This window comes from Oreochromis niloticus, linkage group LG22 (genome assembly GCF_001858045.2).
Source record: "Oreochromis niloticus isolate F11D_XX linkage group LG22, O_niloticus_UMD_NMBU, whole genome shotgun sequence".
NCBI lineage: Eukaryota > Metazoa > Chordata > Actinopteri > Cichliformes > Cichlidae > Oreochromis > Oreochromis niloticus.
Window position 1 is genome coordinate 3,039,183 of NC_031985.2, and position 13,824 is coordinate 3,053,006.

The window sequence follows — 13,824 nt, forward strand, 5'->3', positions numbered from 1 at the left end:
TTTTGGTACAGAGAGATAAGTCCGTGTGACTGGCTCATTATCTTTCAATGAAATGTTCATTTGCAAGTTTTCAACACAGCCTATGTCATCATCAGATTTAGAGAATGACTCTGATTCTTCTCTTAACATCTGACTAACAGCTTGTCTCTGGTGGTCATTCAGGTGAGTCAAATCGACAGGTGGGTCCCATTGTGCACTTTTAGGTGTGTTCTCACCTGAGCTCTTAGCCTGGATGGGACAGACTGATGCAGTAGGAAGGCAGTCAGTTTTGAATACATTAGCAGGATATATTGACGCAACAGACTGCACAGTTCCAATAACAGTCCTACTTGGCAGTGTGATGTCATGGCTAGTGGGATTTTGTACACTAATGACAATTTTTGGTGTCATACCAGTCTTTACTAAAACAAGGGTATCACAGAACTCGAGTCCTTCAGGCCACTGTGGGTTCTCATGAGGCTCGAAGATCAGGGTTCTATCTTCTTTGAAAGGTGGGGCTTGCACTCGACACTCGATTTGGATGGAGCTGTGTTTAGGCACTTCAACTCTCTCATTTGTTGTTCTTACACTGTGCTCACATGGCTGTCCCACTGTCACTGCATTAACAAAAGCTCTTGCCCTACTCTTTCTGAGGTGAGGAAAAGCTACTTTTACTGTTTTCATGAGTTTCTCTTTATTCTTATTGTTTGTCTGATCCTGTACTCTGTTTGCAACTAGGTGTGAAATCACATTAAAGCCAATTATGGGGCATGACTGTTGGTTGCCTTTTAATACTAACACAGGTATTAGCAGATCTTCATCATTAGCAGTAAGTCTGAAGCTTACCTCAAGCCAACCAATATATGGTATTTCCGTCCCATTGGCTGCTTCAAGTTGCAGTGGTTCAAGTGGGTCTACTAGTTCTGCTATATCTCTTAGTTGGACATCAGGCAAATGGGTCTGTTTCCAGGCCGCATCTACAGCACAAATTTGTGAACCTGTGTCCCAAAGTGCCTGGATTCTTTGGTTGTGCAGAAAGCACTGAATGAGACATTTCTCTCCTACAAGCTCTTTTACAGTAGGCGTCTTCACTGAATTACTTCTTTTCCTACACTTTGGTTTGCAACTTGACTGTGTTTCCTGTTTCTTAATAGATGAACATGTATATGGCTTACAGTATCTTTTGTGCACAGACCAGTGTGTCTCTTGACAGTCTTTTGAGCAGTACAATGTTATTTTACAAACAGAACAACATTTTAACTTCATATTCTCTTCCTTTCCTTCACAGTTAGCACAATATTGGGACTTTTCAATGCTGTCGGTTGCCCCATGTCCCGTGGGAGCAACCTCCCTTAGTTTAAAGGGCTCCCTTTATCTGATTTGGTCAGTCTAGGTGCTTTACAACCTGCACGGAAATGCTCACTACTCCCACACCTAAAACAATGCTGACAATATTCCTCACCTGCCTGCACACATGCAAAACATCTGGGGCGGTGACGTGGTGAGGGATAATATCGCTGTGGTGCAAATCTTTGCTGAAACTGTGCTGTCCCATGCACATGCCCAGGTCCATGTGCTGAGTGGTATTCCTGTGCTGCTGCAGGAGGGTGCTGGTGGTAAAATGGCATGCAGTTTTGTTCAGCCTTAATGGGGAAAGGCTGCTGAGGTCCTGGGGTTGTCTTTTGAATGGTTTCTCTGATTTGGGAAACTTCAGCCCTCAAGTCTTTCAGCAGTACCATGTCAGCACGCATTTCTTTTATTTCTGTTAGAAGATCAGGGGGTAGAGGAGCTGGTTTCTCTTGGGCTGTGCTTCTCTTTCCCACTGGGGAATCATTAGACTGGACAGTATTTACAGCTGTTACTCGTGATGGAGCGGCGTGTTTCTTTTTGTCCTGTCTTTCCTTTTCATTTGCGACTGCGATATTTACCTTCTCGAGCAATAACTCATCTGAAGTATTTGTTTGCAGGAGGTAAGGTTGCAGGTCACTTTTAATATTGTCATTCTGAAGACCAGTCAGGACAGTATGCATGAAAAGGCTCTGGACTAGTGCTGGGTCATACTTTAGATTGGACTCAACCTCCTGAGAAGCAAACAGGATTTTCTGTCTCAAGTCCATTGTCCTGATCAAGAAATTTTGGGGTGTCTCTTTACTACTCTGAACCTCAGAGGTAAGTTGTTTGTATAACTCTGTGGCACCTTTCTCCTGGTAATGAGACCTGAGGATTCTCCTAAGAGCAGGTAATGTGAGGTTTTCTTTTCCTTCAAGATAACTCCTTAGCTGCAAGCCTGGCGTGATAGCACGAATTACAGCATCAGTGATTTCTGATTCTGGGTAGCCTCTATTGATCCCGCTTTCAATTTGTCTGGCCAGACTGGAAAATGTCAGCCTGTCTTTTTGCCCCGGCTCTCCTATTTGGCCTGATATCTTAAAATCTTTGCGCCACATGGAACTGTTTGGTGCTGTTGGAACAATGTTTCTCACTGGGGTGCGAGGACTTAAGGCAGGATTCATGCTATTCCTCATCAAGTCATGCATTTCACCCTCTTTTTGTTCTAAGAGCAGTCTTAATGTCTCTATCTCCTCCTGGCTACTTTCTTGGTCGTAGGTCTAGCAATGCCTCTGCTTCGCTATGCTCCTTTCTGATACCTGGGTCGTCTAGGGGGGGATGATCAACGAGAGGATTTCTCTTACAGGTCAGGGATGGTCCTCAAATCAATCATCCCAGCGGTGCCTCCAAATGTTGTGCCCTTAAACAGGGGAAATAGTGAGGAGAGGTGAAAGAACGGCACAGACACACAGCTCTCACTCTCACTCGTCTGTATTGAGTTTCAGAAGCAATACAACCAAAACAATATTCTTATGGATGCACTCAATCTCAGGACAACTGTATCCAAACTAAGTCACTATTGTTCGTTGCATTAGCTGATGAGAATACTTTAGATAACACGAACTGTAGCATTAGACAAAAACATCTTTTTAACTCGCACATGTTAGCTGACACAGTCACTAACTTTCCACAGCAATGAAATAATACTTTAAGTACTACATGTCTTTCAGTAGTTAACTTATACAGGTAGTAACAGAAAAATCTTCACACAATATGGCGGAGTAATAGCGAAAACTAGCATAGACAGCAACAGCGTTTAACTTGAACTTCTCAGCAAAATAGTCCGCAATTCACATCTTTCGCTACAATGAACAATGATAACAACATAATCAACAGTAACACACATTTATACAGTTCTGTGCATGGCAGTTACCTTAAACAGGGGAAATAGTGAGGAGAGGTGAAAGAACGGTACAGACATGCAGCTCTCACTCTCACTCGTCTGTATTGAGTGAAGGAGGCGCGCGAACCCACCTACTGGAGCCCTGAGGCATTACCAATGGATCGACGCACAATCAACCCAGACAGAACTTTCACTACTTATCTCCCTCTATATTCCCACTGCATATTCTATTCGAAAACAGTCAAAGCAACAAATAAAACATTAATAAAGACATGACATGAAATGTAAGGAACAGAGATGTACAACTCCAAAACTAATCAAATTTATGAATTTATGATCCACCACACAAGCTTTAGGCAGTCCTTGCCAAAGTGGGTTAAAACGTCTTGATGCATTCTCAATCATCCAGGAAAGTAAATCTCCAAAACTTGAATCTGTTCATCTGGACGTAGCGTTTTGTGGGAGAAACTTTTCATCACTCATCCAAGTGACTTCATCACTCTCAGCTGACTGCAGGTTTCCCCAATCTTATAAACATTTGCATACATTTGCATAATGACTGAAACCAGCCCACTGAAGGAACAATGGGCTGGGAGGTCAGTTCCTTAATCATAATTATGCAAATTCTCATGACCATTGATCAACAATCACTGACCAAAACTCACTGATCAAAGAACACTGATCAATGGCCATGAGTACCATTCACAGAGAGTTGTAATCCCCTACCTTGTGTGCCTGCTCCAGGCAATACCTAGTGTCCTGCCCAGGCTGTTTTCCCCAGCCAACTAAAGAGACTTTTCCCCTTTGGACTCTGCTGCCACACACGCGGTGTGATTCTTGTGTTCATGCTTGATTATTGTGGAGATTGTTCTAGCCAAGTCTAGTGCTTCATAACTTTGTTTACTTTCACAGCATTCCTAGTAGTAGTTTTGTCTTGTAGTTCTTGCCAGTCACAGTGTGCATTTAGTTACAGGTTCTTAGTGCCCTAATATGAAGTTTTACGTTAGTTTAGTAGGTTGATTTAATTCAGTGGTCAAGTGTTTTTCCCCTCGCCCTTAGTTCATGTGTAGTGCTTTGTTTACATTCACCTCTTTTCCCTGTGTGCCACTTTTGTTTTCACTATACCTCCGAGCCACCGTGTAGTGTCTGCATTTGAGTCCACTTCCCTGTGTTTGACCACACGGTCGTGACAGGTGGTTCAGTTTTGTAATAATGATATCTGGGATTATGGTGTTGAACGCTGAGTTCAGAAATAATGGTTATGCTGACCTCCGTGGACAACTTTGCTCTAGAATCAAACTGGACGAGGTCAAGGAGAGACATAAGTACTCCCTGATTTAGTTATAGTTGTAGTCATACATCACCAATACTTGCAGTAAATTGCAGATAAAATTCCCTCTGTAGATCCCGATGCTTCCATATTGATGTTCCTAGTAGGTAAATTGAGATTAATGTACTCTGCCCTACAAATCTTTGAAATATGGTGTCGGACTAGATGCTTATTCTGTATGGCATTACCTTGGCCTCCAGTAACACTGTGAGCAATCTTATCTTAGGTCATCTTATCCTAATGACCTCATAGTTCCTTATCACTCCATTTATTTAAAAGTAGAATGAGAGGCAGAGCCTGCAGCTTTCAGACCAATCTTCTGTGGACCACTCAACAAAGCAGTCCCATTTATTAATTTCCAATCCCGTCTGTCCTGGTCAGTCCAAATTAAAATCTTCACATCTTCAACTCTGTCACCTCCAGCTTTGTTTCCCATCTTTGTGTTAGTGCCACCATCCCCAAACCATATATCATACCAGGTCTCACTATCACTACTCACTATTACTACACACTAAAAATCACCACTGACACTCCACACACTACACCATGTCTCCTTTTGTGACATAACTGTTATCAATTAAATATTACAAAAACAATATCTTCATGATTTGTTCAAAATAAAAGTTGATATGAACTAGCTTTGAAGACAACCTCAGGTTTTTGTCCCCTTTGGGTATACGTACACAATACATAACAAGACTTCCTGGTATTTATACTTCTGTCTGCACCACTGAAGTACTTCTCTGAAAATAATTTATAGGCATGCAATTTCTTTCTTTTCTGCAAACTTTTGAAGATTGAATAGCTATTAAACCTCATTAAAGTATCAACAATAAAATCTTAGTAAGCTCTTCTTTTGAAATTTTTAGCACTTCCTACTTACCAGCTTCGTGTGATTTGACATCATGCTGTTGCCCATCATCTAACATATCCAGCTGGCTGAGTTCTCTCCCTTGTACATCATTGTGAAACCTTCTGCTGTATTTAACTCTGAAATTTGCAGCAGCTTGAATTTGTGCAGACATCTCGATGGGTGAAAACATTTGACCAGGATTCACTGTCTCTTTGTGTCTTTCAGAGTCAGTCAGCTTTTAATAGTCATGAAACAGGAAGCCACAGCAGACCAAACCACAAACTCAGGGTGTCAAACGTCATTTGTGCTTTATGTTGCAGTTAGTAGGACTTTTAATATAAGTCCATTCAAAATAAACAAACAGACAAACAGTTTTTCATGTTTATCACTTAAATATTTATTTTTTGTCAGCAGCAATAATTTGCAGATAACGCAAATGTGTTTTTCATCAGTCACTAAAAAGAAGCACCTGTTGGGGTTTTTTTTCGTTGTTTTTTCTGACACAGGAAAGACTCTGGCGCATCAGCAATGTATGGAGGGCCAGGAGTGCCAAAATAAATTAAGTAAATACATCATTAAAAATATCATTAAATGTTTAATTAATTAATTCAATGGTGAATTAATTAATTTTAATTAATTAATGACAGATTTACTTTATTATTGACAAATTTAAATGTATTTATTTAAATCATTTTGTCACTCCTGGCCCTCCAGAATACCAAGGTGAAGTTCAACCTTCACTTTATATCGGTAAAATGTGGTAAAATTATCTCTGTCAATGTGAGCTGTGTAGCAGGCAGAGTGGGATCGAAATCCAGGACTCAGAAACCAGGGAGGTAAACAAAAAAAGCTTTGGAAAAAAGTTCCCACTTTTTCTTTTTTCCAGTGGCCCAAATCCTCTCTCATAAGAATGTATTCGTGCACTGGGAGAACCTGGAACTGCGTTTTGGTGCTTATATTCATATGTTGCTGTTGCGGTACTTCACAGTGTCATGATCTTGGGTCTTATGACCCAGCATTTTGCGTTTTAGTTCTTTTGATGTTTATAGTGTATGTTTAAGCTTATTAGGTTTCCTATGTTCGTTTGCTTATTAGTTCCCCCTTGTGTTTTCAACCCCTGTGAAGTCTCCCTTGCCCTTCGTGTGTTTCATGTCTGTGTGTCTTATGTTGTCATGTCTGCGTCTCATTATATTTCCTATTTTATTTTGAAGGGGTCCTGTGTTCCTATGTTCAATGTTTTTAGTTTTACTCTCTCCTTGTCACGTCGTTATGTTCATGTGTGTCAGCTGTTTCTGCATGTGTTCCCACTTCCCTCATTAGCCTCCTGTGTGTATTTAGTCCGTGTGTTTTCAGTCATTCCTCGTCAGGTCGTCTGCTCATCCACGTCACAACTTCAGGTATCCATGTCAGTTCACCATGTTTAAGGTTTTTTTCATGTTTAGTTTTAGTTCACCCAGTTTAGGTTATTGTTTAGTTTCACCTAGTGATGGGTAGATGAGGGCTCGTGAAGCATTTCAGCACATTCCCCAAACTGTATCGATACTGTGTCGACACAGTGTTGCTGTTTTGCTCCATACTGACACCTGCTGGACCTTAAATATCATTACAGGGAACTTACTTGAGACTCACAACAGACACTGATTCAATGACATAGTCATACTTGTACACTGTAAGGTATTGTACTTTCCATGGAATCATTTTATATGTTTTACATTGCAAATATTGTAGACATCTATAAAATATATTGTGAATGACACTAAGTGAAAATTAAAATGAAAGTATTGTGAATGTAATATTACCCATTTAAATGTAATTGACTCAGAGTTTATTATAAATTTCTATTCAGAAAAATAAGTTTATCCAATGTTTTTGCATTCAGTCTATTGCGGGGGGTTTTTTCACACCATTTCCCCAGCTTTGGAAAACTCACAGGCACAGATGAAGCTGGGGTACACAAAAACTGTAAAGTCAGGTGGAAAAGGTTCTGATAAGATGTCTTCCTATTCCCCCAGTACCTTAAAGGATCCTCTGATCTTGGAATGTTTCTCTCTGACACTCTCCACAATACTAAGGGGTTGGCAGTCCCTTATAATAAACTTCAGGACTGCCTGGTCCAGAACAGTCTTCCTAGATACTTGATTTCAAAATAATAAAACACATATTAATTTTAAAAAAAGTGTTGATAAAGCTGTTCAGTGTCAATATAGGCCGACCTGTGTTCATTCTCAGTGTGTTTGTCTCCTCATTTTCATGTTTGGCTCTGTAATGCCTAAACACTGAGGAGGTGCTTTTGTTTGTAAGAAAGCTCCGCAGAACAGATGCGACATTTATCCTGCATAAAATGAAATAAATAATTTACACTGCAAGTCACATTGCTGTTTTTCCTATTCTGATAGATTACACTGAAACAAAGACAGACAAACTATTTGCAGTTAAAAGATCAAAATGATCCCAGACAGCAGAAACATTTCCATTTTGTTATGGAAAGATGTGTATTTTTATTTATCTTTGCGAGAGTCAATTTGTGGGGGTTTTTTGGTGGCGACTCGTTCCGTTGACAGATGCGGATGCGGTACCTTTTAAACACAGCTTGGCACGTTGGTAATGAGCGATACAGCAGCTGTATCGATCACGTGACTTTTTCTTAAAGCGACGCACGCACCCTAGGTGAGCTTGATACATGCGCCGGTGCGTCAGTGTTGCTGGACCCATCACTAGTTTCACCTATGCCCTTTATTTGTACCTTGTTTCCTAGCCTCAATAAACGGCTTGTTTTTTGTTAAATCCACGTCACGTTCAGTTTTTGGTCTGCGTTTGAGTCCTCTCTTGCAAACACATACAGTCTGTCTCAGCTAGACTGTGACACACAGTCTCGGTAGTGTTGCAGAATAGGAGAGACTACAAAAGGAATGTTTTTCAGTATAAAAAGAAGAAAAAATCAGCAGTTTTACAAAACTTTCTGTGACTTTAAGTATGTGATATATACATTAAATTACAAAATGCAAAGTGTGAATTAACATGAGAATGGGAATGAATCAACTTATTGGCAGAAATTTGAACCAAACTCTCATTGCAGTTTTACAGCAGCTGAATATAGTGTGGGTGTTCACCCCTATGGTAGCAAACAAAAATATTAATGATGTACTGTAAAAACAAACAATACAAGATTGATCTCAGTGCAGACTAGAAGCTGACTCACTGTACCATCTTGTGGTGCAAAATGGTATTAAGCAAGGGTATGAGCTGGCATTAGCTGTTTAGGGAATTCTAATTCTATGCCTTAAAAATAACATCCGAGCTGATTCCTTTATATTCTGTTAAATGTTTTAACCGACTTCCGGTTGAAGCAGCTCCACGTGAGGACATTGGTTTGTGAGCTCTGCACTCAAACCACTTGTATTTACCATATTACTCTTGAAAAATTACGGGATATTACTTCACATATGAGAGCAACAACATATTAGAAAACAACCATCCCGGTCTATGGACAATATGCCCCAAAGAATTCAAGCCAACAAGATGGAGCAGTACACGAGGGCCTCTCAAGCAACTGCTGGCCCAGCTAGCCTAGCATGCCCAAATGCCACGGAGACAACTGTGGGAGAGCAGCAGGCAATCCTGAAGGAGCTGCAATTAATGAAGCAAGAATTGCTGGAGAAAATAGATGAAAAGGCTGCAGAGACCCAAACAGAGCTGCGTAACGTCATTGAGAGGCTCAATAAAAGACTGGATAAGGTTGAAAGCCACACATCTGATTTGGAAAAGGGAGTCACTGCTAATTCCAACTCTATTGCAGCTATGGAATCTGACATGTCCAGCGTGGAAAAAGAGCTTGCCCTGCTGAAGGCCCGGTGCGAGGATTTGGAGGCTAGGTCACAGCGCTGCAACGTCCGCGTTATGGCGGTAAAGGAGGGATGAGAGCAGGGAAAACACCGATCTGAATATGTGTCGGAAATGCTGAAAAATGCTCTTGGTCTGGAAAAAATGCCGACTCTGGATAGGGCGCATCGGACCCTCCGCACCAAGCCAACTCGAGATGACCAGCCACCCCGGCATTTGTACTGAAATGTCATTACTTCACAGAAAAGGAACTATTTCTCAGAAAGGCAGCCGAGGCTGGGGTGATAGCAACTGCAGATGGTGATTGTATTCACGTACTGCCGGACTTCACCCAAGCTGTGAGTAAACAGCGTGCCACCTTTACCGAAGTGAGGAATCTACTTCACAGTTGCAACGGAGTCCGCCGAGGTATCCAGCGACGCTGAGGATTACTACCACGGACGGACAAGAAATGACCTTTAAAGACCCCAAACGTGCAAAGGACTTTGTTCTGAAGAAGTTAACGAGCGCTTGATATATGTCCAGGGCCAGGACTCGCTCTCCCTTTTTTTTTTCCTGCACTGACAGTACATAGTTTGGAGTAACTATGAATGCCCAAAACAGGTACAAGATAATAATGACAAACTACAGAGTCCCATTCATGCTTGGGATATGTGTTGTTATATCACTTGTTGCCAGTTAGATATTCCAAAGTTCGGTCTAATACTCTGGGTTTTGGTTTGGGTGTGGACCAGCATGGTAAGCACTTAAGCATTTAAATAGTTTGAAGACTGAGAGGATGGACTGGGATCACGGGAAGGATAGCAGTCTCCTTTTGAGACCGGTTTCGTTTTGTTTTGTTATTGTCATTGTTGCTGCTACTATTGTTATAGTTATGCTTTTCTATGTTCATTGTACACTGCCCCCCCCCCTTTTTTGTTTCACCTCTCATCCAAGAGGTGGATGAGGTGAAACGTCTTTAAGCAACTTAAAGAAGTCCAGAAGCTTTTCTTTCCAAGGTCCTTCGACAATATATGTAATCAATATATGATGCAGAATGAACAAGTAAAAACTGTGAGCTGAGTCTGAGGCTCATGCAGGACATTTCATTTCATACTTGTTGTAACTGAACGTCATCACAGACTGCAGATGAAGAGAGTTCAAACACAGCTGTTCATTCAAAGAAGGATTTCTGCTTTTCTTTACATTCAGTTTGTGGGGCTGTTGGAAAATAGCTCAGCTCATGTATTGCTGATCTATCTTCCAAAACATCAATGTTTCACTTCTAAATAATAACTCTGGAATAGAAACAAACTAATGTCTCACGTTTGTGTCAGCGCTGATCCGTCCACCCATTCCCATTTATATCCTCCTGATGTCTGTTTGCCTGTCAGACCAATCCAGGACTCTCCTCTCATGTTCAGTTCATTGATAAATTCCTGTTTGAGAAGAGACACAAATATTGTCTCCAGTCATAATTCAGCACTTCTGTTGTCGTAACATCATCTTGTGAATCTGTCTGAAGGAAGAATAAATGTGATGAAACTTTTCTTCCATTGTGCAGAAATCAGAAAGAAATCCATCAGAGTGGAGACAGGAAGCAGGTCACAGACTGACAGCAGGTCAAAAACACAAGTAACAGATGACTGTCAGCTCCATCAAAGATCACACAGACATGAACAAACACACCCACCTGTTCCTCTTTGCTGTTTATCGTCACCAGGTCAGCTCCTTTATCCTGACAGTCTCTCCTGCTCTCCTGCCAGTGCTTTGCCTCAGTGGATTTAAAGTAACAGCTGCTTCCAAATCTCGTCCATCGATCGGGACACTTCTCTTAATGTCAAACACATGTTTTAAAGACAGTTATTACTCAGTGCTGAAAGTTGCAGGCTTTACTTGACTCACAGAGATGTTTTCATATCGTGATTCATATCGTGTGTTACCTTCCATCTTTTCTTTGAGCTGCTTGACCTCTTCCTGTAGCTGACTGGAGTGATTAGCCAGAAGGCTGAAGTTGTTGCTCAGTTCATTGTTTCTGTTCTGCAGCTGCTCTTTGTCCAAAGTGACTAAAATATCTAGTTAGAAGAGCAACAAAACAAGAAACTGATTTAAAACTATAAATAATTCCACTATCATCGATGGACATTTTTCATTTTACTTTCAAATAAATGAAACAAACATTAGCTTGTTAGCTGCCTAATTATCTCAAGTGAGCTAACTAGCCAGCATAATGATAACAGACGGCCACTGTCTAACGTAGTGTGACTGCACTGTATCACTCTTCAGCAGATTCTGCTGCCTGTCTGCTTTGTTGATATAATCACAGAATTGCCGTGTTGAGTGAAGAGTTTGAAGGTGGGGAAGAAATCAGCACAGCGCAGATGTTTGTTAATTTATAATGTGTTTTTTATCAAAAACGTTTCCCCAGCGCCCGGCTGCTGTTGCTTGTTCTGACACTGTCAGAGAAACTCTCTCCTGCTCGCTCTTCCTGTCCCTGTCAGCTACTCCAACCCTTTTCTTCTGTCCGAACCATTGAAAGCTATTGAAATAGGGAAGGTTAGAATGATGGGTAGCTGCAGTGTTGGCCAGCCTTCCCTGCCCCCTGAGCACACTGCACTACGCCTCCCCTGCAGCAAGGAAGGAAGATTGTGAGCGTGTGGTGCGTGTAGAAAGCAGTGTGGATGATTTCTTTGTTTTTCCTGTTCTAGCCTAACTTCATAAAAGGAATAGATGTTAAAACAAATAAACCTTACATATGCACTGCACTATGTATTCAAAGCCCAATAAAAGATCATATCCTACCAGAGGAAACACTGCAGGAGGAGAATAAGAACTGGACAAAAGCAGGTCTAAAATTTCAAATAGTTTCATGTAGAGATGTCAAATGCAAATAATAATAATTAAAATTATAATAATAATTTTTAATACATGTTGGAATAAATTTCCTCACAGCGTGTCATGATTCCAGCCAGCATCAGAAGATACAGCACTCCCAGGTTTCCCTCAAAAACTCTGAGCCAGCTTCTTGTTAAAGCTGGAACGTTCTTCTGGATGTTTTCATCTATACAGAAAATACACAAAGATTCCACTGAAGAGGCACTAAAGAGACTTTGGAATTCATTTTTCTTTACATTTAGTTAATTTGCTTTGTAGGAATGTTAAATCGACTGGTTCTTGCACATCTCAAAATGTGTTTTTCTAACCTGGCTGGCAATGTTGGGACATGACTACATTTTAGACCCATTTACAGTCAGCAGCAAAATATTTTTTGACCACCAGAAATCAGAAAACTGATATCTTTTTAGAGTGTTTAAGCTGCTGTTGGACAGGTCTGAGGGATTTCTCTTGAAATACTTCAGAAGACAATGTTTCCACGGGAATGGGATACCTAGCAATCCTGATGGAACAGTTATTAGCTTTATCATGTGCACACAGGTCAGAGTAATATACAAATGTAATACTGAGGAACAACCATGAACTGAAGAAACATTAAGGACTGATGAGTTAAATGAGTACTATTGGTTACTCTGTGTTTGTTCTTTAGTTCAGTTAAACTCTACAGTTTAAACTACAGTTAAACACTTTTAAGTTCAGTTTCATCTGCTTGCTTCTCTCCTACTCACATACTCTGCATCTTCGTAGAGCTGACTTCACAATTAATTTCTTAAGATGTCCATCTGTTCCTTGTCAGACCACAGAACAACTATGAAATACTGATTTAAACATTTTGCATTAACTAACAGGTTAAAAGAGCTGTGCTGCTCCTATTGGCTGCTTCTCTCTGTTACTCACAGACCTCTTCCTGAAAGCAGAGCAGCAGCTGAACCAGTTTGACTTGAAGCCACAGACACTGAAACAGTCAGACGGTTAGAAACGGAGCTCCTAACTGGGAGTAAACAGGCCCAGTGCAACAAATGATCTGTGTGCCAGTTTGGACTGAAACTGGAAACATATTCTGGGGACATGTGACACTAATATGTCTTAAAGTGGTCGATATCAGAGCTTTAAAGACACTGAGCAACACTTTCATCATCAACATTTTCTTTGGTTTAGTCACTTTGATGATTTCCTACTTACCAGCTTCTTGTAGGCCAACATCAGGGTGCTGCTCTCCATCATCTAACACCTCCACCTCACTTTGCTCTCTCACTCTTCCATCCTCTTGGGACCCTCTGCTGTATTTCACCCTGAAATCTTCAACACTTTGAATTTCTGTAGACATTTTGAGCTGAAAGATATTTGAGCAGCTTCACCGTCTGTCTGTGTCTTTAAGTCCGACAGCTTTGAAATGAAAATATTGAGGAAGTAAAACAGGACGAGAGTCACTTTTCATCTGACACGTCATGATATGTGTAAGAGTCAGTTATAAAGCACTGCAAACAACATCCTGCAAGATCTCCAGTTCCATTATGTAAATTAAAAATGCTGAAATTCCATTGATGCAGTAATTAAATCATTAAAACAATAAATGAGAGAAACTTGCAGTAGTTTAAATAAATTAATAAATTTGTGGATTTCATTGAGATCAGGAAACCATTTACAGCTCATTAAAATACCCCCAACAACTTGTTTTTAATATTCGGTGCTTATCATATCACAAACATACAGCTT

The 13,824-nt window shown here is 40.6% G+C and overlaps 2 protein-coding genes across 3 annotated transcripts in view; both read right to left on the reverse strand.

The window, feature by feature from the left end:
* Positions 1 to 5,632, reverse strand: part of LOC109196618 (CD209 antigen-like protein 2) — a 33,163-nt gene extending 27,531 nt beyond the window's left edge. For both annotated transcript variants that reach the window (XR_003215941.1, XM_019350857.2), the window contains exon 1: positions 5,425 to 5,632. Coding sequence is in view for 1 of the 2 variants with exons in the window: in XM_019350857.2 (XP_019206402.1) it covers positions 5,425 to 5,584 (160 nt within the window). In the remaining variant the exon portion in view is untranslated. The remainder of the gene's footprint in view (positions 1 to 5,424) is intronic.
* Positions 5,633 to 10,003: 4,371 nt separating this feature from the next.
* Positions 10,004 to 13,824, reverse strand: LOC112843528 (C-type lectin domain family 4 member E). The gene is made up of 5 exons (XM_025902370.1): positions 13,291 to 13,824; positions 12,164 to 12,274; positions 11,157 to 11,288; positions 10,907 to 11,046; positions 10,004 to 10,652 (listed from the first exon to the last, which is right to left on the reverse strand). The coding sequence occupies exons 1-5, from the start codon at positions 13,433 to 13,435 to the stop codon at positions 10,536 to 10,538; spliced, it is 645 nt and encodes a 214-aa protein (XP_025758155.1). The 5' UTR covers positions 13,436 to 13,824; the 3' UTR covers positions 10,004 to 10,535.